Below are 26,750 nucleotides of genomic sequence, written 5' to 3'. Positions count from 1 at the left end.
ATGAACTAAAACTTGTCATAAGCAACTGTAAAATTCTCACAGCAGCATTGAAAATTACTGTTTTTGCAAATCAGTACCTGGTTGCAACGTCTCAACTTCACCATGGCCCTAAGTGTGTGATCATGATTATTATCATAAAATATGGCCATCAATTTCTGGACAACATAGTAATAATAGTTATGGCAAAACTTCATAACAGAAAAGATGCCAAAGTACTCTGCTAGTATTAGGTGCAAGATATAGCCATTTTGATAAGCATAACTTTGCAAAGGTCATTAACTACATGAAATAAAGAAATAATACAATAAGGACATCTTTAACACAATAAGGACATTTCAGAAAAGCCAGGCTACCTTGCCATTTTCTTCAATTCCAGTTAACATCACTATAACTGAAACTCGGTGCTCCCAGATCATCCTCCAGAAGTCTGTCACAGTTCGATCCAGTGGACCTTGCGCACAGATGAAGGTCTTCTTTCCACCGAAGCCCTGTTGAAATGAAGCGGAAAATGTCAGATGACAAGAAGTATGTCGCAGCAAATAAATCGTAATGCACTCTTACTAGCCACACAGCAATGAACACCATACCACGGATTACTGATAGCAATGCTTAAATTATTTTGTTCGGAACACTGTGCAAGTGTACAGAACAAATAAAACATCATTACAGTGTTGGGTGCACATGTGTGCATGTCATAAGCATGAAGAATAAGGGGATTTGAAGAGGCTTGATTTTTTTATTAGTTACAACCATATGAAGAAAACAGACAATAATGCCATACCTAAATATATTACCACAGAGCCACATAAACAAACACACTTATGAAAGGAAGGTTTTACTTCTTTTTCGACTGGTGCCGAGTTGAAATATTAGTTGAGCTTGCATTTCATACACATGTTCTTTATTACTGCACAATGCACCAGATCCTTTGAACTTCATCTTCAAGTTTCATAGTGTCATCAAATAGTGCCACCAGCAACGTTCACTTCAGAACAAGCCAAAATTCTGTTGTCACGTATTCTTGAAATTTGTGCCCTCCATTCGCCTACAGTTAAAGTCTTTGGCGACATTACAACTGAAGGTCATAATGAATCTTTATCAGACATAATTTTGCATACTTTAATTTGCACAGTAGTTTAACTTAACAACTTTAACAATGTTCTAGGCCTTTTGTTCTTGCTTAAGTACTTTGGCTTTTCATTTTCTTCAGGAGGCCCCCTATTAAACATGAGCACTTCCCTCGCATAACTCATGTCATAATGTGACAGTGTTAAAGGCCCCATGTTGGCCAAAATTCGGTGTCGGCGTCGCAGCCAGCATTGGCATCCTGTGAGCAAAAAGTGCCATATACTATGTTTAGGTATATGTATATGCCATGCCTTCCCATATCGCATGCAGTATATGCGGGTTATATTGCCACACCATTCTCTCACAAAATTTGCTCATACCTTGTCTTACATTCTTGACAAAATCATTCCTCAAAATTTTGAGAACGACACCCTACGAACATTTAAATGTCACCATGTCATCATCAAATGTCAGCATGCGCTGTTGGTGTCAAACAAAACACGCACAGCACATGCCTTTTATGTTACATTGTCTCAGACTTAAATATTAAATGTGTGAAACAATAACAGAAATCTGAAAATGATGCGATTTTTTGGCGCAGCTGTGCACTAGCTCCGGAAACGTGGCCCACGCAAGAAGCCGTGTTTCTGCCAGAAAGCTCACCTTCGTGCATACTGTTTGCCTCCAGCATTTCACGGTAAACATTATGGATACATAAGCTGCAGTTACCGGGAAGTGTGAGAAGCAGTCAGAGACATTTTAATGCTATTGTGTTCCACTTTAAATGCGACGCTTAAGCATCCTCCAAGTTTTTATTTGAAAAGATCATTTAGGTAGTAAAAAAAAAAAAAATCAGAAACCTGCAATGGCAATGAAATCATATTAGCAAGCTACTATGAACTGACCTAAACCAATCATTAATGAATTGTTTTGTCATATAACAGTTCACATAAAACACAACAAACATTATTAACTAACGATGCTTGTTTCTCTGTACTGCTCTGCAACTTTTGTGCTTCAAGAATTATTAGAGCAGTGAGATTAAAGTTCTATGACCAGTTGCTACATCTAATGATGCTGTGTTACCTCAACAAAATTTGCGTTGATGTAGTCAGAGCCAGGAATGCCATCAATGGTGGACAGCTTGACCCTTGTTTGGTCAACTGCAAGAGAGCAATATAGATTAAAGAGCACTCTATGGCATGCAGATCAACAATCACATCAGATTCAGATGTAGTCAATCCGGGCAGGCACTCACAAGCCTTGATGTCTGGGTAGCGATTCTTGTGCATATTTTCTGGGGCATCGGATGCATATGTTGTCCTGTCCCTGAACTTCTCAGGCAACATCTGTAGAGACAGGTGCACTTTTTCAGCCACCTACACTCACATAAAATGCATAAAACATTGCTGTGATTTACCTATTAGCTAAAGGCATTAAAATATAGAATGATCAGTTGCATGCGCGCGCACGCACGCACGCACGTGCACACACACACACACACACACACAAACACACACAAACACACACAAACACACACAAACACACACACAAAAGAAACAAGTATTTCTCCCATGAGATATGGCTACCAGTATTAGCGGCTGATACATTTGTCTTAGCTGAAGCACAGCATGCATAAAAAAGCTTGTTGACACAAACCTCAAATTCGCTTTGAAAGAGCAAATCGCTGTCACAGTGACGCTTCACAAAGGCAGTTGGCAAGTTATCCGCCGAGATGGGGATCGAGTTTGGAGAGTTCACAAAACTGCCTCCTGAAATAATAATGCATTTCAATATTTTTTACGAGCTGCTTCCTATATCCTGTTTTCACTACTCCTATGGGCTGACTGTACCACAAAGTTAATTAAACTGTTTGCATGCCACTGCAAACAGTTTGCAGTTTGCACCTTCATTGCAAACGTGCAATGAAGGTGCAAATTAATGGCAGAATAAATTTTCAGTACATCCGAAATTGACTTGCTCATCTGTGAAAATGCTTTTAGTAGCTGGAGAAAGCGTGAGGACTAAAATCATGTACTATAAGAACAAGTACGCAGAAACTGGCTGAGTGATGAATCATAAGAGAAGTGCAGATAGAAGGGCTTGCTGGTGGGCACTACAATAATTTGTCCAAGAGAAATAGAAAAGGAAGCAGGAAGGAAAGCATCATAGAGGTACTTTTGTGTTAACATGTCTATAACTCGTTCTGTTTATGTGCCAAAAATTTTTAAAACGCTTTATAGCTGTCATTACTGGTCAAGACCTCTACAGACTAATGAAGCCTGTCTGTGTATGTCCCAATAATGCAGGCACTTTGTCCGTTGTGTGAAAAGGTATGCATGTAGAAAGAATCACTTTGTTACACAGATAAAAGGTAATGTAACAATTATTAGAAACGACAGAAGTATCAAGCAAACTATAACATTGTAACAAGTTTTCATAAACAAAATTGCACAAAGGCCAATGATAAAACCTCAGTGTATAAGTAAAGCAACGTGCATACTAACAAGCACTTTATAAGTCAGTCTTTGCAACAGTGCTATGCAGTCACTAGGAGTCAATACTATCTTGTAAAGATAATGAGACCTTGGGATACAATAATCCAATCCAGAATATATAATTTAACATATGATTTCAGTGTAATGTGCAGAAGTATGATAGTTCATCAAGCATGAAAATGCACAGGTAGAGGATTGTTATAATAAGTATTGAAGACAAAGCTATACTTATTAGGAGCAACATGCCAAAAGAATAAAAAAAGCCTCGCATTGAAGCAAACATTAAGATACAAAAATGTACTTAGATAAGCAATGCAAAAAAGAAAAATACAAAGAAGAATAGATGATCCTGATATGCAGGTGACACCCTTAAACAAATGATAGTACTGAAATGCTAATGCTTGTTGGTTGCTAATTTTGTAAAACTGCAAAAATGTAAATGCTAATGTTGGTTGCAGTCAAAATTAGTTGAGGTTGGCAACCATGCTTGTAACACTAGAATATGGTTTCTAGCCCTTGCTTTTTTCAGCTTTGCCTTTTAACCAGACTGATTACATAAGTAGACTGCATAGTAGAGCACAGCTTGCTAAACCTTTAGCAGCTTAGCAACTAAGGAAGATGTTTGATGAAGAAGATGTAGGTTCCTAGTACATGTGTGTGTCTATATATATATATATATATATATATATATATATATATATATATATATATATATATATATATATATATATATATATATATATATATATATATATATTTTTCCAGAACCTTTAGTGCACACTTGTATTGTTACACTTTATCATAATTTTAATGCACAATTTATCTGGGGCCGAACGGCCTTCATTCTCCTACACTGCAGAAGAACACAATATTGAAATGGAGGCTTGTTTTCTGCTCTCTGTGAGTAGACTGCACAACATGCAGGTATCCAGTGCATGCAAGGACAACAGCCACAGCCAAAGCCACTACAGAGAAAGCCAGATCATGCTTAGCAAAGAGCATGTGTTCACTTTTCGCCCGGGGAACATGGCCATTCTTCTGAATGGTTCTCCGAAGAAAAGCGGTCAGACCCAGCCGCTCACCTTGGTCCTCATACAGCTGGCCATTTTTCTTCCTAAGGGGAATAACAGAAAAATGAGTGCGATTGTGGCCCTCGACAAAGGCTACGGTAATGTGAGCTCCTACAAAAAAATTAAACACCTCCATCGTCAAAGTATCAAAGACATTTTGTAGAGCTTGTTCAAGGAACACTATAGGTAAAACTTAGGTCTTGCAGCAACATTAGTTGAAGGAAGGGGTCCAAAAGAATGAGTGGTTGCACAATTCAAAAAGAGATGTACAATTCAAGGCACACAGCTGAAATTACACGCAGTAAAATGCTATGTAGCTAAACAGTACAAAGCGCTGTGACTTGTAAGCAAACAGTGCTTCAGCAAGTATTGAGGTGTCAAGTACGAGAAATTCTCTTTTGCTGGTGTGAAAGTTTAAGCTTTTGACAACAGAACAATATTTAAATTAAGGGAGCCCATAGCTGAGACAATTCCTCGAAGGTTACAGCAGGTGTACAGGGCCCAGCAGCAATATGTACAGTGAATAATTATTCAGGTTCCTTGGGGTAATAACTTGGAAGGCTGTGCCTGTGGAAATAAGAGTTACCAGAAACTTTAACCTTGCATGTAAATGCTTCTACATGTCAACTGAAATGTCATCATTCTTTCCCAGTCAATTATTGATTGACCATTTAAACAATGTTAATTATTACTTGTTGAGCAGATATGTGCGCAGTTGACTTATATGTATTTTCTGTATTGAACCAGGTTCTAGCTGCAAAGAATATTGGTCCCAGTATTCTTTATTCATTTCCTGAATAGTTTTAAGTAAAGCTCATTTTTGATTCAGTGACTCAAATAATTGATCAAATTCATAACGCCTAGTAGCAGTGGTATCTTACTTCATGATGCACACAATGATGACCATCATCAAAGCCACAAGGACAAGGCCACATATCACTCCAAACACAATTGCAGCAGGGCTTTCGGCAGTAATAGTGTTGCGATCAGTGCCTGTGTAGAGAAAAAACGCATATTCTACATTACATATAATGCTTGAGGCTAGGTGAACATTTCCTTATTTGTGGCCAAGATTAACAAGGGCACTGAATAACTTTTAATAGTAAAAAGACATATTGAGCAAACATTGATTTGATTTAATTGACTGATATTGCTTTCATCTGGTGAGTTGGCTCTTATTCATTTGTGAATAGCTAGTATACACAATAAAAACGATGACAATGAATGCAGGCACATGCTCACAACTGTTTTCATTTGCAGTACATCATGAGCATATACTCTGTGAAGTACATGTGCATTAATTATCATTTTTACCACCACCCTTCCCTTGGTATTTCTAATTGTACCCTTTAATTTGGTTGGGGGAGGGGATGACTAATTGGAGCACTATAACATTACTTGTGCATGCATGTTTGATGAAGTAAATTTATGTGCATGCTGTACTGTAAATGAATTTAGTTGTAATTATACCTGCATCATCATTTCTTGCACTGTATTTTTATTTACACACAATTCATAGGTGATACAGTATCGGTTCTGGTTATCTCAGGTGGTACAGGATTGTTCTAATTAGCTGTCATTGGCTGCTTTACGAATGCAAATTTCTTCTCTTCAATATTAGCTGCCTCTTGAGAATTCCTGCAAAATTGATCCAGCTGAATGCTTTCATTGCTCTGAGATGTCTGACAATTTAGCCTCTGGCCGCTAATTGACAGTCTTATCACTTTGCCGTAACACTATAGTTGTTAGGGAGGCTGGATTACATAAAATCAGGGCAATTTTTTTTACATCACAAAATTTTCTTACAAAAAGCCAAGGCAGTTTCCTTTCTAAGTGTCTCGGTATTAAAAGTTAAAGGTAAGTTTCCCTCCTTGATATCAAAAAGAGAATATGGAAGAAAACTTTGTAGTTGAAAAACAACAACTATGCCTGTCTGGGGTGACTTCTACCTATTACATTCTGATGTAAATTGTCACATAGACCTACCTGTTTCCACTGGAGCAAAATAAGGACTCTGCTGAGAGAGCAATGTTCCATTCGAACCCCGAACATGTACTTGAACAAAGCCAGTGTAGTTTGTATTCGCTGCAAGCGCACCATCGCGCACATATTCAACGTCAACAGCAGGTGTGGACGGCTCAGTGATGTTGAGTGCATCTGCAGCTCTTCTGTTCATGCGCGAGTCCTCTGTCACGCTCCGTATAGAATCAGCAGAGCACACGTGATTCCTTTCATCACCGAGGATCACCTCTTCCACAAAGTCCTCACTGTGAGACCAATAGGTAATGAAGAAATGTTACAGAACGGCTTGATCGCACAAGCACTTCACTGTATTGCTACAGGTGGTGACTACAACATGGTTAGGTGGCAAGTCTGATTCAAGGATTCAAGGATACTGTTCCAGTGCCGGTACAATAAATGGAAGAGCAATAAATATTGGTGCTTCATTCTTTTCATAAATGGTGCAGAAGCCTGAGAATGATACACTCGATAATAAAGTCAGTGATTCACTAATGGAAGAGTAAGATATCCAAATACTTACTCAAGGGTTATTCCATTTATCTTTTAGTATTGCAATAAGTAATTAATGAGGCTAACAATAAATATCAGGATAACATATGCCTTTGGGACAAAACAATAGTAACAGTTCTGGACATTACCTTCCATAGTTCACCCTGTTGCATCAGATGACAGTCAGTTAAACTGGGCTTTTCTATGGTGCTTGAATGAATACTATAGAACTGTATTTCTGAAGTGCTACAGGGTGTCCACACTATCACACACCTGGATTTAAAGATATGCAAATGCCATGTAGCTCGACAAAACCAAGGTAGTGTTGTTTGTCGTCGCTTGGAGATGTGCTCGGATAACTTTTTTGCATTCCGGCTATTTACATAATTAGTCTTAATTAATTGATCAACTTCTCAAATATTATAGTTACATGAAAAGTGTTAATGAAAAAATAGTAGAGCAACATAAAAAACCTTTCATACAGCGTTCTGTTGCCAAGTGTTTTTCTGAATACGAAAGAAACCCACAAATACATGTAAAATTGCTGCGCGGCTGGCCGCTTGAGGCACTTTGCGTGCATTCGCAGGCTTCTTTCACACTCAGAAAAACACTTACGTAGCACGTAGAGCAACAGAGAGCTCTATTGGGAGTTTTTCATGCTGCTCTACAATTTTCTCATTGACACATTTTATCTAATCATAATATTTGAGAAGTTGATTAATTCATACTAATTATGTAAATAGGTGGAATGCAATAATAATCTGAGTATATCTCCAAGCGATGGCAAACAACAATACTTTCGTTCTGTCGAGCTACATGACCTTTGCATATCTTTAAATCTAGGTGCATGATAGTTGAGACACCCTGCATATACAAGCAACAAATTTTGGTTAAGAGTAATGCTTTTGCTAAACAAATGTGACTGATGCAGGTCTGGCAGCAAAAAAAAGTTTTTGCAACAGACCCATTAGAAACAGTGCTATACTAAAATATTCAAATCTATCAAAATTTCGAACTGCAATGTGAACAGAAACTTTCAGTATTGCTTGACCTTTCTCAACATTTCTTTCCCCTTCATAGATTAACATATGTTCCACATTATGAAGAAATATTCAAACTGAACACAAACTGGTATATTCCGCTACATCACAAGAAGCACAGACATAGATCAATCTCCTGTGATTCAAAAGAAAAGAATCATGTAAATGTTAAAACAGCCATATTGCCCTATATACGACTACTGTACTGCCCACACCAAGAAAGAAGTTTGTTTCCTTCACACCTGCTGATGGCCTCTGCAATGTAAGCTCCATTGCTGCTTATTCGATGGACCTCATGATAGGATGTGATGTTCAACTGCTTTTGGTCCTTGGGCAGAGATTCCAGAGTCTCTCCACGGGCAAGCTTCACCACAATCACTCTGTAGCACCTAAAAGGACACAATGCACGGTTAATGAATGACCTGAACTAATGCAAGGTAAATGTGCTATGAAAGCAAAAAGCATTTTTTGCTATAAAATCTATATTTTGTGCTTAGGTGAAGTCAATTGCAACGTACTGCACTCACGCCTAAAGTATGTTGACCCATGCAGTGAGCTACATGTAGTACATAGGTTAATCCTGTGGTGTGTTATATCTTGCCATGTTTGTGTTGGTTTTCTCATCGGTATATATTGCATGCTAAGACAGCTTGTTACTGCTGCTTGAGTCCACCCTAAAAGACAGCTTGTGGCTTTGGTGTGCCAGTCTATCAAAATTGTAAAGTTAAGAAAAGGTCACCTACACAAATTTTGCAGACACTGTACAGACCCGTCGACTACTGCACAGAGCACACAGTTCAGCTCCTTGAGGTTCCAGTGCATGCGGGCGGCACCTGGTGGTGGCTGCATGGTTTAGAATAGCCTGCTTCGTGCATGCATGGACATACAGATTGTGTAATACAGCACACACTGGTTTTTGCGAGCTGTACAAAGCCTCCAGTGCCTTAATTTTTCCTGGAGCGGAACACTTGCATGGTCTGCACAACAGTGTACATACGGGTTTGTACTCACCACAACAATGCTAAAAGAAAATGCAGCATGGCATAAGATAACTTTTTCTACACACATGATACCTACAGGATGTTTCCATTCCTCTCCGACACTCGTTTCAGGTGAAGCTTGAGCTGCCTGTGCCGCTTTTCACGCTCCATTCTCTGAAGGTTGAACTTGGGCAGTTGTGCTGGCCCTGTGGCAGATGAATTGTAATGTAATATACATCAAATTGTCAAAAAATTATGCAGATCCCATGCACTGTGAGAATAAACGTAAGCAAACCTTTCCGTGCTGTTTTCTTTGATTGACGACAGTTAGCGGTGGAGCTGACGGTGAATGTATAATTTCTTTAGCATTTAGTACAATAAGAGATTGGTTGATTGATTTTAAATCTTACCTTGCATGCACAACTGCTGTTTGTCTGCGTAGTACACGGAATACACAGCGAGATGTGTTTGCTTAAAACGTCCTTGTGCGCCATTGCTCGTAACCTCTGATAAGGTTAGCACTGTCATTATCTCATACAGCACATTGCATAAGTGTTAAAGTTTAATTGAATTATGGGGCTGTACGTGGCCAACACCGCAATAGAATTATCAGGTGCACTGTAGTGGCAGACTGCAGATTAATTTTGACCTGGGTTGTTCACTGTGCCCCTAAATCTAAGTACACGAGCATTCTTGTATGCTGCTCTGATCGAAATGTGGCTGCCATGGTCGCGATCAAAACTGTGACCTCGAGCAATGCCATAGAGGCAAATCTACTAAAGTGGGCACAGAAGCACCGACATTGATATGCAGCCGGTGTCATAGTGTCGCCTAGACGCCACAGTGCTTAATATGACTGCGTCTGCACTCCCCGAGTCAGTTTCCGCTAGACAAATTTACGTGATGTTTATTTTTCAGAAATAGTAGAAACATACCGTGCCCTACCTCGAACTTAAATTTATTCAGTTTGTTCCCAATTGCTGTCATGCCTAGTAGTAATGTTTCCTTGCCTCCTTACGTCGCCTGTACACTCTCTCACCCTCCCCCCGTGTATGCGAGCAAAGAATGGCAAGGTTGTTAATCACTCGTTTCGTGACTGCATTGGTTGTAGTCATTAGCTGCTGCTTCTCCCTGCTTCCTCTCCATGATTCTATTTACCTCCCATCTTGACTGTTGCATGCTAGTACAAAGGTAAGTGCTGCAGCTGTTGCAATGCTTTTGCAGGGGGGTCACAGACAATTGTAGCAATCAAGATGATATCGTGGCGACACCCAGGAAGCTCCAGAGGGCATTGTGTTAATGCAACGGAAAAGTTAAAAAGAGTTTCTCATGTCGCCTCTCCTCTCTGCCACCCTTCTGTCCTGAATATACACGCTCTGACGCAGCGTGCAAGACACCGATAGCAGCAGTAGCAGTGGAAAAGTTGAAGGAAGAGGCAAAGAAAGCTTTACTTTAGAAAGAACATGCGCACAACAAAAAATATATTTTATGTGTAAGCGCATGGAGTCTATTCACACTGACAGACCTATGGAAGCAAGTCATGAATACAGGATTCATGATGATGCTTTCTGCATTAATTCACTCTGTCTGAAAGGAAAGGACCAATGATATTTGTTAATGGAGAAGTTTGCATACATGAACTTTCATGGCTTCAGGGGCTGCGATTTAAGTTCAGCAATTCTGCCAAGCCTGTTTATTTTTTTATTTCTTTTGATAATATTCCTCAGGTAACACTTAGAACACTGCTTATACCACTATGCTTCAGTGAAGCAGGAACTTTTCTGTGAAATATAGTATATTAATTTCAGGACACTCCTTGTTCCTTTTGAAACCCTGACATTTTAATATTTTAAAGAAAAAGGCAGCAATTATATTTTGAAAATGAGGAACCTATACAAAGTTCGCCATAACTGCATTATTTAATGTTGCCTTCATGCAATTTCTATGATAATAGAAAAATCAATAACAGAAACATACAACTTTTGGCAAATGGAATTCGATTTGTAGACAATCACACGAACTCTCAACATGATGTATTCATTCGTTGTTTAATTATGCTATGAATTTTTTTTCTTGAAAATGATGTTGACGTTTTAAAAAGCCCTCTGTTCTCTGGCTACAGTTTTTCCACTAATGACACCAGTACACAGCAATGAACTAAATCTTTTGCAGTTCCAGATGAATTTACAGCAGTGTTGAAGTGACAGCTATGGCACTTTATGAGAGCCTTATGTATTTTTGCATAATATGAAATTTCTGGTAAGCCAAAAATGATCCTGTGATTCCAGGAAAAAAATACCTTGTTAGGTCCAACTGATTTCTGTGTCAAAACATTAATGAAACCAACTAGAACCAGTTCAAACCACTAAAGACCAATTGTGTTTTGTAGCACCAGCCAGTTGGGCTAAAGACTTTACTGGCCAGTGACTTTACTGGTTTATCAGCTTTGGTGATTAATCAGTGCAATCAGTGTGTCACCACTGCACACGCATGTAAACACAGGAAGGCTATTAGGAGTGAGGATCAATGGTGAATATCTCAACAACCTTCAGTTTGCAAATGACCTTGTCCTATTCAGTGACACTGGCGATGAACTGCAACAAATGGCCAAGGACCTTAACCTAGAAAGTGTAAAAGTAGGCTTGAAAATGAATATGCAGAAGACAAAGGCATGTTCAATAGCCTGGCAAGGAAGTAAGAATTCATGATGGCCAGTCAACCTCTAGGATCGAGTCCGTGCAGGAGTATGTTTACATAGGTCAATTACTCACAGGGGACCATGATAATGAGAAGGAATATTACAGAAGAATAAAAATGCACTGGAGTGCATACAGCAGGCATCACCAAATCTTGAATGGGAGCTTACCACTGTTTTCAAAAAGCAAAGTTTTCAATTATTGTATTCTACCAGTGCTAACACATGGCGATGAAGCATGAACAAGGAAACTTGAGAACAAGTTAATGACCACACAAAGAGCAATGGTATAAAATAAGCTGGGCGTAACATTAAGAGACAGGAAGATAGTGGTGTGAATCAGAGAGCAAACAAAGATAGTCAATATTCTAGTTGACATTAAGAGACATAAATGGAGCTGGGTAAGGCATGTAATGCATAAGGCAGATAACCGATGGACCATTAGAGTTATGGATTGGGTACCAAGGGATTGAAAGCACAGTTGAGGACAGCAAAAAATTAGGTGGGGCGATAAAATGAGGAACTTTGCAGGCGCAAGTTGTAATCGGCTAGCGCAATTCAACGGTAATTGGAGATTGCTGGCAGAGACCTTTGTCCTGCAGTGTACATAAAAATAGGCTGGTGGTGATGATGATGATGATAAACATGGGAGTCTAACTTTGGTTATGCTTAATGGCTACTATGATATGTGGAAAAAACCTGGGCGGCTAAATTCAAAGAGAGGTATTGACCTACGTAATCCTACAACACCTATGTTATTTCGAGCCTAGGAAGCAGTCATAACAGCTGAACATGCACACCTATTGGAGGTGAAGTGCAAGTAGACCGAGCAGTAACACCACTCAGGTTTCCGCAGCCAGCTTTGTTGACAGTGCAGATTCGCACAGTGTAGTTAGTGTTGGGTTTGATGGTGATGGTGTACTTGAGAGTGGTCGAGTTCACTTCATGTGGCTCCTTCAGCCGCTCTGTGTCAAAGACACCCGTTTCACGTCGGAAAAATGCATGCCCTTCCAAGAGAACCTAGAAGAAAGGAACAGGATGAAAAATACTGCAGTCTTCCAATAGAGCAATCCTAGACATATTGAAACTGTATGGCTTCTATCTGGATTCTACTGGTAGCAATAGGTGACATTTATTGTCCGTCTATTGGAATAATGTACCTATTGGGTCCAATAGGGGACCTCTATCTACCATTTATTGGCCCCAATGGAGCTTGTATTGGCACCAAGAGGACGCAATAGGTGATGGATTTTGACGAATAGGTTCATATTGATACCAATGTATTTTGATAAGCAGGAAATATTAGACAGCTTTAGTTTAGCATACCTATGCCATTGTGTACACTACAATATAGCGGGTTGTCACTACGCATGCAGAGAACGCTAAACGACCCATAACAAATAGCGTACGCAGGCTATTTCTCAGATTTAGCATTAGTGTCTTTGTGTGGTTTGTGTAGTTTACGTAAAACATGGTGGCGATCCAGGCTGCCCGCCTCGAATTTAATTTGGCGTTGTTTTTGTAAAATTCACTTTCTTTGTAGCAAATGACTGCATAAACCGCTGTTGCTTAGTCTCAGGTTGCTTCGATGACAGAGCATTATGGATAACCTTGTGGAGTTTTCGAGATGGTTCTTCGTTTCGAATGGGTTGAAGCCTACCAAAAGAAACATTCAAGATGTTAGTTCCACTTATTGGTGAAATCGGGAGATAGCCGTGACGACGGCATGTGGCCCCTGAGATCAGAAGATCTCGCAGGGCAACTAAAACTGTAGCAAACCTGCGTTGCTTAGTGTACGCTATACTATAGCATATAGCATACGCTATACTATAACTGACTATTTGTTGTTTCTTTGTTTCCTGTTGGACTGATAAAGACTGAAAAAATAAGAGATGCAGCTGGCAATGAACATAGTAGCACAATTTCCCTAATCACTTCATTGTAAAAGATGGAAAAGCGTATGAGAGACCGGTGTTGGTCACAGAACACACGCACTGAGACTGTAGCAGTTTATTATAGCGTGAACTTAAATCACTGGTTGCCCCCTCCACTTCGTCGTGCCGGCGGATTCTGTGGCCCGTGTACACGCAATCGCGCCAATTGCATAATAACACAATTCCGTGATGCTCAACAGCCTAATCGTTGCCTGAGTGAGACTGAGTGGATGGGACTGCGAAACTACACCAGTTTGCGTACTGCCAAGACAGGTAGCCCATGAACAACAATTAAGTGCTTGCAGTGGACACCTCACTGCTCAGTCCTTTGAAGTTTTTTTTACCCCTGAGTCTTTGCTCATATGTTTGCTGGGATTTGTGCCATTGATTTGCACTTGTGTGCAGTCCATAATCACTCAGAAGCACCGTTACAGGACCCATACGGTGAATACATACAACATGAAGTACTGGCCACACTGAACTTGTTCGCCAACTTAGGCCTAATAACTGTGATAACAGGGCCCACGAAATGCATGCTGACTACCATGTAATCCACCTCGGACATGCTCACTTCCTCAACTATAACTACGCAAGTTTGCCTGAAGTATCAATGTACTGTGTGCTAGGCGATATGCCTATGTGACATCATTTATAAAGGTAGACAGGGTGCCCCGAGATAAACAACGTTTCACTTCAAAATGTGCGCCTGATAGTTTAAGCAGTTCATAGCAGATGTATGTTTTTTTTTTGTCTCTGTGGATGCATCTGAAGCTGTTTCGGGCCTGCATCAGTAGTTTCCCAACCGAGTTTTGCCACACTCCAGCACAATTATAAAATTAGCACCATTTTTATCTCTGTCTATGTGATCTTTATGCATTTGTTGTACTGCATGTTTGAGGTAAGTGCTGTCCACCAATGTGCAAATAAAATACTCTAAGCTTTATCCTTGTGTATATGTTCCTATTTCGCTAGCATGTATGGTCGCCACTGCCAATGCATTTTATCGCCTTTAATGCATCTTGAAAGCATGCTGTATCCCTTGTGTTTGAATGCTTCATATTAGAAATGTATGATAAGTGCCACTTGCTACATAATATGTTTACTAGCTCTTACAGTACTGTTTCCATTTATGCCCCCCTTACATCATGCTCCTACGGGGGCCTGTAAGGTCTTTGTAAATAAATAAATAAATAAATAAATAAATAAATAAATAAATAAATAAATAATACGTCTATAGAACCAATATGATTATAGAACCGATAAACCTATAGAACCAATAGCCCTATTGGTGGAAAGCTTTGGTAGGGCAGTTAATGTTGCTTTTGTACCTGCATTAGCCTTGTTTCCAGGTGCTGTAGGCTCTATATCAGAGGTCACTGAAAAACCAAACTTGAGAGAAATATGAATAAGATGACTGTATAAGATCTTAAAATCTGTTTAAAACTCACTTGTTAATAAATACTAACGTTTTTCCACTCTGGCAACGCTTCTGTGTCTTTGAAGTACAAACTGATCATAATAACCTATTGCAAAAAAAATTTCTCAAGAGAGAGCAAAGGTTTTGATAAGGGAGCAAAGGTATGTAGCAGACCTAACTCTGCACATTTGTGCTGCATTTATATTCTTGTGAGGTTCCTACTGGCAATCACTACATAACGTGAGTAAAACTGAAAAAGGTTACTCACATGAGATCGCTTCGCTAAACTGCCTACAGTATGGGCCAGATCCTGACTGACTAGTATGAATGACCAACGTGTATGTTCCAGCCAATCACAAAATTCTTGGCACAAAATGCACTCTCAATCTGTGTTGAGCATTTTACAATCAGGGAAGAAGAGATGCAGAAAAAAAATACAATTTGGAAAACAAAAGGCAGCTCGGCTTACCTTGTAACCAACAATTGTACCCCGGGCATCCTCAGGTGGGTGCCATGTGATGATGCCATATGTCATGTTCATTTCCGTGTTTGCAAAACAACGCATTGTCACATTCTGCGGTGCACCAGCCACTGGAAGATCAATGCATATCGTGTAAAATTTTGGTATTTGTGTTCTCTCCAAGTAGCAACATGGATGACGAAGCAACTGTGATGTAGTCAGCCTTGTTATCGGCCCTAGTGATTGACTTCAGGTCAGGTAAGGGCATCGTAATTCTCGAGTGTACATGGGCATCTATTGTACAGGGAATGCTAGAGCGTGTGACTAGCGGTGTAGAGTGTGTCACATGCGGAAGCCTTGATAGCTCGTCTACAGGCAGAGAGCAGATCTCTACATGACATCTGTAGTGTGACCAAAGGATGGCAGCATAGTGCTGAAGCAAATTTTACCTCCAAACTATGTATCTGAGATGCCAGTTCATTAGGCATTCCTGGCTCCAAAGAGCATGCACCTCTCCTTGTGTTTATAGGTGCAGTTTAAACAAGTTTCCAATGGTACATATTTTTATGCGAGTGCTGCGAGTTCACTTCAGTTTCCACATCTGTACATACTCATCATCACTATGCAGGGAAATTGTAGTGAGTGGAACATTTGCTAAACAATAAACCTGTGACCTAACCATTGCCTCACAAGTGGTACAGGTGCTCTTCGGTCCCCAAGTCCTCTGTTCTCTCCAACCTACAGCAAATCATATCGACCGCAAAAAAGACGGGGACAGAGGAAGAAAACACATAAACAGCATGGGCGGTTACCGCCCATGCTGTTTATGTGTTTTCTTCCTCTGTCCCCGTCTTTTTTGCGGTCAATATAATTTGCAGTAAATACCAACTAGGCCAAACTGAAGTTCTTCTCTCCAACCTACCCCTGAAGTATTTCCAGGGAGCTCCACATAAGTCACCGTTTGCACCAACTGCCCTATGCCATGCCACAAAAGGAGCAGCCTAGCACAGGAACTGGTGGATCCCATTTGGCATGGAGTTGTGAAGTTGGCTTCACTGCAATGCTTCATAGAGGTGGCAGAAATAACCAGCTCTACACCTGGGAATCAGCTTACAAATGCCAGCATGTGCACCCAGTGGAGTGGCAGCATAGTGACTATGCCAGCCATACAATTCCATGTTCCCTAGCGTGGTTGACTGATCATGAACATTTAAACCTCAAACAGCACTTATACTTCATTTAGTAGCATCCTCCCCTTTTGCTCTCTACCCTTCATTACCCAAACCATAATCCCCTCTCAGCTGCTTGTGACATCAACCACTGCTGTATGCACAAGTAAACAACATAAATGTGACACAAAAATTTGTGCAGAAATGATCGACAATGATAATCAATGTAAGCAAATAGCAAAGCACTTCAAAAGCTGCTCACTTTATTAAAGGACGCAATAGTTCTGCGCAAACCCTCCCCTCCTGCCCTTATTATTAAAAGAGTGGTGCACTTGACCACATATATTTGTTGAAGTGAAGATATTTAAATATTGTGACGCTCTTACGTGCCAGCTCAATGTACAAATGCCAGCTCTAGTTTCACCTGCTCAAAGGTCAGCGCCAGTTGGACCTTTGCAACACTACATGGAACCATGCTCGTTCGCTGGAAAAGTGGGCGAAGACGTCGACGTGTGGCTGACGCACTATGCAAGGGTGAGCCGCTACAACCGTTGGGATTCTGTCACTCAGCTTGAATATGTCATACTCTTTCTGAGTGAGACAGCACTGATGTGGTATGAAAACCACGAAGGCTCGCTAACAACTTGGGAGCGCTTCATTGAGGAAATTAGGAAGTGTTTCGGCGACCCCTACGCCAAACAGAAACGCGCCAAGAGAACACTAGCTCAAAGAGCTCAAGCTCCTGGAGAAACATGCACTATATACATAGAGGAAATTCTCAAGCTGTGCAAAATTGTAAATTTGCAGATGTCTGAGGAAGACGGTGTCGGACATCTCCTCAAAGGACTTGCAGAAGATGTATACAATTTCCTCATAAGCCGCCAACCACCGAGGCTCAACCGATCGACGATGTCAAGGCGGTACCGAGCTCCTCTGGGCGAAACATATTCACCCTCGCACACATATTTAGGAAGCTTGCCTCACCAGCATTCGGAGCCACTGTGGAACCGTTTTCCAGCATCCGATCACATGTTGACACAACCAACCGCTCCTCGTGTAAGCCGATCGCACTCTCCGCGGCGTCGATACCCGTCGCCACCTCTGGAAAACTAGCCAGAGCGGCCGTTGGAGGTGAGGTCGCTGGACAATCTTCGATGTCGACAGAGATATCTCCAACCATTTGTATGTTTAAGAATAAGGTGTCTGTATTAATTGATGGGGTTTCATCCATGGCCTTAGTGGACACGGGAGCAACCGTTTCAGTGATGAGTCTTGCGTTCAAAAGCCTCCTAGGACGAAAAGTGATGTTTCGCGGAGTGAGTGGGGAGTTGTTGTATCCTGTGGGCGTGTGTAATGTATACGTTACCTTGTGTGGTCAAATATTCAACGCGGAGTTCACTGTTCTACCTCATTCTACGCATGACGTAATCCTGGGCCTTAATTTTTTAAAACTGTGTGGTGTCACCGTCGACTGCAAAATGGGTGAAATCAGTGTAGGTTCGAGCTTTTCTGCTGCGTTTATGGAAGGCCCACCGAATCGTGAAAGTGTGCTTTGTGTATCCCGGGATACAGTTGTGCCTCCATTATCCGCAACGTGCGTTTCAGTTGCCTGTTTCCCTACCACCGACGGAACGTTTGACGCTACCGTGGAACCCGTTCATCTGAGTTGCATCAAGAGGAATGTACTGATACCGTATTGCACGCTGTAAGTTGTTCAGGGACACACTAACTTATGGGCTGTAAACTGTTCGAGTGAACCTACAATACTGCCACAGGGTCCGAAACTTGCTGCCTACCATGAAGATCAAGTGCTATCACCCGCCAATCTTACAGAGGCCCTTGATTCTGCAGATGAGCACCATTTCGTTAATGCCTACCCTGCGGCGCACTCCTCATTTCTGACTATGGTAAACAAGCCACTCAGCACTAAGCAGCGTCACGAAGTGGCGAATATTCTGCTAAAACATGCCCGGCTGTTGGACTTTTTTCAGCAAGAGGGGCCACCATTGTTTCCTCCTTCTCGTATACACCATCGCATAGATACGGGATCTGCCCAACCGTTGCGGCAGAAACCGTACAGAGTCCCACCATCGGAACGCAAGGTGATCAATGACCAAGTCCACGAAATGCTAAATAAGAATGTAATCCAAGAATCCTGTAGTCCATGGGCAGCGCCAGTGATTCTGGTTAGAAAGAAAGATGGTACATGGCGATTTTGTGTTGACTACCGCCGCCTCAACACCATCACTAAAAAGGACGTATATACTCTTCCGCGTATTGATGATGCTATCGACTGCCTCTCATCAGTGTCTTACTTTTCGTCTGTTGACTTGAGGTCGGGGTACTGGCAGATTCCTATGCGCAAGGCAAACAAGGAGAAAACTGCATTTGTAACACCAGATGGACTTTTTGAATTTAATGTGATGCCGTTCGGGCTCTGTAATGCGCCTGCAACTTTCGAGCGCTTCATGGACAACATCCTGCATGGTTTGAAGTGGGAAGTATGCATGTGCTATCTAGACGATGTAGTGATTTTCGGGCGCACGTTCAGTGAGCACAACGCACGTCTCGATCTTGTGCTAGATTGCTTGGACAAAGCGGGTTTGGTGCTCAACTTGAAGAAGTGTCATTTTGGAGAGCGCCAAACACTTGTTCTGGGACACCTAGTGGATAAGGACAGTATACGACCTGATCCAGCGAAGACTGCTATGGTAGAAGCCTTCAAGCAACCTCGCCATGCAAAAGAGCTACGCAGTTTCCTAGGGCTTTGCTCGTACTTCCGCCGGTCTATTCGTGGATTTGCCAACATTGCGTATCCGCTGACATGCCTCCTCCAGAAGGGCGTTCCCTTTGAATGAACTCCTGAATGTGAAGCTAGTTTTCATGAGCTGAAGTCTCGTCTGACGTCACATGCCATTCTCCGACACTTCGACCATGCGGCTCCCACAGAAGTTCATACGGACGCTAGTGGTATTGGCATCGGCGCTGTCCTTATTCAACGCGTCGACACCAGAGAACATGTCGTCACTCTTTAAGTAAGTCCGAGCGTAACTACACCGTTACAGAGCAAGAATGTCTTGCAGTTATTTTCGCAGTACAGCGCTTCTGGTCGTACCTGTACGGGTGCCCCTTCACTGTGGTGACAGACCATCATTCTCTCTACTGGCTGGTTAATCTCCGTGATCCGTCGGGCCAGCTTGCGCGTTGGACACTTTGGTTACAGGAATATAACTTTACCGTTTATTATAAAAGCGGCCACCGACACGCGCCGACGCCAACTGCCTCTCGCGCATGCCGCTTCCAACGACAGAGTGCGACGTGGACAACTTCGACTGCTATATCGCATCACTGGAGCCGGGATTTCTTGATATAAATACCTTCAAGGTCGAGCAACAAAAAGACAGAACTTTAGAACCACTGCTCATTACTGCAAGGCAATCAGCACCATCCACTCGTTTCTGCGTTCGTGATGGGGTTCTTTACAAAAAGAACTATTCTGCTACAGGCCCACGATATCTTCTGGTGGTCCCGGAGAGTCTCCGTGTCTCCGTCTTGCGCACTATGCATGACGATCCAACATCTGGTCATTTGGGTTCTGCGCGAACTCTCTACCACCTTCAAGAAAGGTTCTACTGGCCTAAAATGTGCCAGACGACCGCCCAGTATGTGTCCAGCTGCAGCGAGTGTCAACGTTACAAGCGTCCGACGAGTGCTCCTCCTGGTCAACTCCATCCAGTGCCACCCCTAGCACTCCCTTTGAGCAAGTTGGCATCGACCTCCTCAGTCCTTTCCCGCATTCATCTGACGGGAATCGCTGGATTATCGTGCGTATCGATCACTTGACACGCTACTGTGAGACAGCTGCAATACCATTGGCTACTGCAACCGAAGTGTGTATTTTTCTGCTGCGTTTTGTTATTCTCCGACATGGACCTCCCAGAGTCATCATCAACGATCGTGGGCGGCAGTTCACTGCAGACGTGGTCGAAGAGATGCTTCGTCTATGTGCTTCAAGGTTTCGACATTCCACCCTGTATCATCCCCAAACAAATGGCCTTACGGAACGCACGAACAGAACTCTTACTAACATGCTGTCCATGTATGTTGTGTCAGGTCATAAGAACTGGGACAGCATGCTACCTTTCATTACGTACACATTTAACACTTCAAAGCATGAAGTTACGGGCTACTGTCCCTTCTTTCTTCTTTACGCTCGTGTGCCTCGTTATACACTAGACACTATCTTCCCGTTCTTCAGCCACGTTACTCTTTGTATATCAGAGAAAGTCTGTTTTGCTGAAGAAGCCCGACGACTTGTTTCTTTACGCACTCTTGTTTCACAAGACCGCTTGAAGGCACGCTGCAACCGCCGACGCCTACATGTGATATATGACCCTGGTGATTTAGTGTTGCTCTGGAAACTAACCAGGAAATGTGGATTGTGTGAAAAACTGCTGGCCCACTATGATGGACCCGATGTTATTACTGAGCGTATTAGCGAATTAACCTACCACATAGCAAGCACGTCTCACATCAAATGGCTGGCGGTCAGCAAAGACTGAACTTTCACATGTCGCCCGTTTAAAGCCCTTTATTTCTCGACAGCCTGTTTGACTTGCCCGGCGGGCTTCGTCTGCGCGGAGGGAAATGCGACGCTCTTACGTGCATAATAGATTCACGCCTCAACAAACAGTATGCTGGGGCGACGAAGAGTGGTGAACGAAGAAGACGACGGTTGGCTGGCTAGCTGAAGATCGACAGGCGCTTAGCTGATCAAGGCCATTGCATCTAACTCTACCCAGCTTCAAAGTAACGCCTTTTGTGGGCGTAACAATATAATTTATTGTTTCATTCCATAATTTTGTAGAGAACAGAGCACATTTCAGTAGTACAGGGTGACAGCATGTACCCCTCAAAGAGCTATGTCAAGTGGATTTTGGCAATGAACACACCTCGCAACACTAGTGAGCATGCCATTTGCATCGGCGCTTTTGTTCCCACTTCTGAACGCCAGCCAGTGACCCCAAAACCAGGCAGAAGAGCTAAAAAAAGCTATTCGCTTTAACAGAGCAAAATGTATTAAAAAATGGAGTTATACTTCTTGGTAGCATGCAGAAGCTAGGCCAATGCAGCTTTAACATTTTTGTTACAAATGTAAATGGACATGAAGGGTCTTCAAATCAGCTTACTTCCATCAGCTGTGCTCACATCCAATTGCTCAGACCAATTTCCACAGCCAATGATGTTGCAAGCACGCATCTGAAACAAGTAAACATAGCAATGCACCTGGTCTTTTGTACCTGCATATGAATTAATGAACATTATAGTCAAAATACAGAATTGCTAGCAGCTGTTATAACATGGCTAAATTCTGATAAAAAATGAAATAATGATCATGGTATTTTTCTCAGGCATAGACAAAGATGCATGATGACTTTAGGGCAAATAAGAAAAATATATAACTAATGAAAAAAGCTCAGCAAATGCCAGCTACAGCTAGTGGATAAGCTTTTGTCAACAAAAGCTATAGTCCAGGCAGATCTGCCACAGAAGCACACAACATATTTTCACTGTCACTGCTGACATTGAGCTGCATAAGCTATGAAATATGTCAAGAACATTTTGTGTTCACAATAAGTCAGTGCTCACAATATATTTGTATGTTGAGAGACTAATTCTTCCCTTGTAGCCTAGATCGCCTAGCACCTTCATGTCTAATATGATGGTGGCCTCATTTGAAAGGATTGCGGCCAGATTTCAATACTATGAAAAGTGCAGTGGCAGCGAGTCTGTGAATAGCAACAGTTAATTCAGGCAAAATGAATGCACTCAGTGCAACAGCAGGGTGATGAAATTGAGGCAAAAAGAAGAAAAAAGTTTTCTTCTAAGCCAGATGCTCATTGGGTAAGTCCTTTTCTATGCAATCTCTATGAATGCTATCAAAATCTACTTGCTTGCCTGCTCAGTACATAGCTTAGCTTAAAACATTTGATATCGAAATTTCATGGCCTTTCTTCACAACCTCAGCAACATTACTAGTGGATGAGTTGAACCAAAGCTTTGTGTATAGTATTTTTTGCTCCTGAGCTGGTGTGTCTTAACAAGATTTAAATGTATTAAGATTGGTAAGCACAACTTAATCTGGATTTATATTCTTTTGACAATCAGCAGCTGATCGAGTGTTACGAATCGCTTTTAGTTATTGCTTTTGTCACTGAGGGAAACTAGGCAACCTTACGTGAAATATCAAGTGACCGTTTTAGGCTCAGAAGATGCAGATCCTCCATGTGGAAAAAATATTTGCCCATTGAGCACGGGAATAAACAACTTTCAGCAACAGCAAAACACTTCCTTTCATCTGTCATGCTTTACCCTGAGTACACAAACTTTAAGGTGTCAGGTTCTCGGTTGGTAAAGCAGACCTAATGGCTATTTAAAACATGCAGTTGCTACTAACCTGAAAGATGTACTGTTCTCCTGGTGTGAGGCCCACATACACATACATGTGCTTCAGCCTATTCTGGGGCTCAGCTGAGAGTGTTGTCTGGTTGCGGTGCGTTTGGCCTGGACGAAAAAGCTCCAACTGGTACTGGCTGATGTTCGCACCATTATCATGGCTAGGCCTCCGCCATGCAAACACCAGCGTCTCATTAGTTGTCGCAAGCAGATGCACTTGGCTGATCTTTGGTGGAACTAGATGAACAAAAGCAGAGGATCTCTGGTTGCAGTATTGCATTATCATGGGCTGTTTGGTATGTGGCCAATTAATGAACTCGCAAAGGCAGAGTACCCAAGTGCTATCCTAACAAGCATGGCAGAGGCAGAGCTCATTGAGCCCGAAAAAAAAGAAAAAAAAGAAGCGAAATTCAGAAGCTTGTTCAGTTAAAATAAAAATCTCAGGATAGCGGTAATACTGTATATTCATAAAATGCCGTACAATCTAAACAACTTACTGTATTTACTCGGTTATAACGCACCCTCGATTGTAACGTGCATTGGTTTGCCGTGACCTATAGAAAGAAAAGTCCTTTGCAGTACTGCGCACCTTTCTTTCATACAGAAATACAACTTTTTCTCATTTGGCAAAAACAAACATTTACTCCCAGTTACTAAAATTGCGATAAAAAAAATCACAGTATCGCGCAACAGGCGAAGCATCAATTACAATAGCAAATTAGTAGACAGCAATACGAAAAGTAAGGGTAGTAGTTTTATCGGCTGTATAAACTTTTAAACATTTGCCTACTAGTTAAATTAACAAGCATGGTGTCACGTGCACACAAGCATGAACACGTCTCACTCAATGACCGCAGAAACTCTCTAAACGCTGAAGTGAAGTGTGATAGCAGTAGCCAGAAAATTGACCTTTGTGCGGCCTCTCGCTTCGGCGCCAACTAAGCGACGAGAACACAGTGCAGTGCGCCAAGATGCGTACATTCTTGTCTCCGCCACAGATCGCTTTCAAGGGTCGCTAGGCCATGCCGTACATAGCAGCCACCGGTGTCGAACCCCTCTCCTGTTTTTGAGCCAGTCCCGTACGCAAGTTTCGAAAACTCCGAACGCCCATGATGCGGCCCCGTTTCTATCCATCTCCGCACACGTGATCACTTTCCTTTTAATTGCGGCATTGTACTGAACTCTGCATGTCTTTGCAGTCGCCACTTCTATGCTGATAGAGCAAATGCAGAAAATGGGAAGACGGGCGGTGCACCAACCTAAGCATTGCCTAAGCACACATACTACAGGACATTGAGGAAGCTACGGCAGCTAGGCTCAAAGCATGTATGAGGCGGCCATATTGAAATGCCGATGCTGATATGGTAACGCAGATTTAGTGTCATACTCGATTCTAACACGCACATAATTTTTGGACCCATTTTATCGGAAAGTGTGCATTCGATTCGAGTAAATACAATAGTTGCAGAGACGGGAGTGAAACACATTTTCAGTCTACCAAAATAATTGGGGACATTTTGCACAAAAGTGCCTTGGTCTGAAGTTTTTCCGCTGATTTTCACAATAGGTTTCTGGCTGCACATGCAAGTTGCTGTCACTCACCGACACTCTTGGTCATAACATCGAAACATGAGAATTAAAATATAAATTCGTAGCATTAGCATAAGAAAAGCTAAATACGAAGTCTATAAGACAGAAGCAAGATGCATAGGCATAATGGAGATAACAGCCATGTGTTGTTAAAAATGGCCAGCTGCAGTGCAAGTTTGCCAGCCATTTACGCCAGCGGTGACAACCTCATCTTAGAAAGCCGCCGCCAACCTCTAGCCACGGCGTGACTAAGTCGACTTTCTGTCGGGAACAATACGCACGTCCTCCACTCTCCGTCGCTTCAGCTAGGATGCGTTTGACGAAGCAGGCTTTGTGCTGAAACCGCCACCGTTACGCTCTAGCCTCGTCGTCGTTGTGACGGAATGAGTTCGGCGGGCCAACTATTGTTACCGAACTCCCCAATGCGGACCTGATCTGCTACGGGTGGGGGAGTTGCTGCGGGAACGTCCTCATAGGCTCCTTCCCACGCACCGACCAAGACGCAAGACAATGTGCTACCCGGGCGCGCTACCCGGGTCGACTCCAAGGAGGTTAAAGAAAAACTGCTTTTCTTTAACCTTCTTGGTCGGCTCCGAGTTCTACGAAGCCCCTCTGACGTCGGCTCCGGACGGGGCACCTGTGTGTGTGTGTGTGTGTGTGTGTGCGTGCGTGCGTGCGTGCGTGCGTGCGTGTGTGTGTGTGTGTGTGTGTGTGTGTGTGTGTGTGTGTGTGTGTGTGTGTGTGTGTGCGTGCGTGCGTGCGCGTGCGTGCGTGCGCGTGCGTGCGTGCGTGACACACTTTCTTAAGCATTCATGTTGGACTGAGACACTCTCAAGCAGTCGTGTTAGACTGACGTACTTTCTCTCGCAGTCATGCTAGACTGATGAACTGCATGTAAATACTGTAAATACACCCATATTCCTCGTTCTCGATGAGAAGCAGTCCTTCCCTTCATCAACGTCCTCAGCGTGGATAAGTTGGACGACGGCATGGGCTAGCTACCTTCTACTTCATACCGGACTCCAATCTTGACAACGGGTTACGAACGATGGGATTGAGCCCCTAATCCTGACAGAGTGGAGAGTACCTAATGACATGTCTTTCATTCGGCAACATGTATGCTTAATGCTAAATGTTGTTAAAATTTAAAGCCATTGCCTTATGAAAAAGAGGTCTTTAGAGGCCTTAAGTTGCTCACAAATTTTGTCAAGGGATGTGTACAAGCTTTATGTTTATAGGGCTGCTATGAAATGCATCTAATTGTGCTGCGGAACTGGCAAGGACAAATAAACACTGTTTTCAAATTATTTGCACATTTTGGCGAAGTCTCCTTCTTCCATTTGTTTATATTCTCCCTTACTAAGTGCAAAAAAGTATTGTTAATGTAGTACTCAAACTGAAATGGCCATGCTCTGTACACTATGAAATAAAAAAATGGAGTTCAAGGTAGCATTAGAGGGGAGCACTAAAACAGCTATATGTGGCACATTACTCAGCCAAACTATAATTGAAATTTTTCTTTCTTTTTAAGTCTTAGAATCTGAGTTCAAGCACAACACCACGGCACCTCATACCTTCTGGAATTTTCACCTATTTGAGGCCTTCTCAGGCAAAAAAGTTTAAGCATTTATGACCTTTCAAATGCAATATTATCCTTTTTAGCCTCTACCAGGTGTTGCCAAAAGCTATGACATCACCTAGAGCTGGTGCGAAAATCGAAGGGTGACATTGGCAGCTGTCTTTAATTCTTGTATTCTTTCTGGCCTGCCAAGATCCACTTGTGATAAGCGAGACCTGTGCAATACACAATTCACAAGTGTAATTCAACAGTCTTATCTCCATTTTATGCTCCTCTCTTGTTT

At 42.1% G+C, this 26,750-nt stretch overlaps 1 protein-coding gene across 2 annotated transcripts in view; it reads right to left on the bottom strand.

Moving 5' to 3' along the window:
* The window catches only part of LOC135906130 (receptor-type tyrosine-protein phosphatase alpha-like), a 396,239-nt gene that overhangs the window by 30,885 nt on the left and 338,604 nt on the right, over positions 1-26,750 (bottom strand). Inside the window, exons 6-18 of one of the 2 annotated variants that reach the window (XM_070525329.1) lie at positions 23,300-23,535; positions 22,032-22,101; positions 15,683-15,804; positions 12,663-12,882; positions 9,265-9,373; positions 8,430-8,576; positions 6,623-6,903; positions 5,518-5,629; positions 4,577-4,680; positions 2,728-2,840; positions 2,327-2,417; positions 2,155-2,231; positions 354-488 (exon numbers count right to left, since the gene is read on the bottom strand). In XM_070525329.1, coding sequence (XP_070381430.1) covers positions 354-488; positions 2,155-2,231; positions 2,327-2,417; positions 2,728-2,840; positions 4,577-4,680; positions 5,518-5,629; positions 6,623-6,903; positions 8,430-8,576; positions 9,265-9,373; positions 12,663-12,882; positions 15,683-15,804; positions 22,032-22,101; positions 23,300-23,535 — 1,817 coding nt within the window. The remainder of the gene's footprint in view (positions 1-353; positions 489-2,154; positions 2,232-2,326; positions 2,418-2,727; positions 2,841-4,576; positions 4,681-5,517; positions 5,630-6,622; positions 6,904-8,429; positions 8,577-9,264; positions 9,374-12,662; positions 12,883-15,682; positions 15,805-22,031; positions 22,102-23,299; positions 23,536-26,750) is intronic. The other variant, XM_070525330.1, reaches the window with a different exon arrangement.

The sequence above is a fragment of the Dermacentor albipictus genome, chromosome 9 (genome assembly GCF_038994185.2).
Source record: "Dermacentor albipictus isolate Rhodes 1998 colony chromosome 9, USDA_Dalb.pri_finalv2, whole genome shotgun sequence".
Classification (NCBI taxonomy): Eukaryota; Metazoa; Arthropoda; class Arachnida; order Ixodida; family Ixodidae; genus Dermacentor; species Dermacentor albipictus.
The sequence above is the reverse complement of the archived record's forward strand: the minus strand, read 5'-3'. Positions and strand labels throughout refer to the sequence as shown.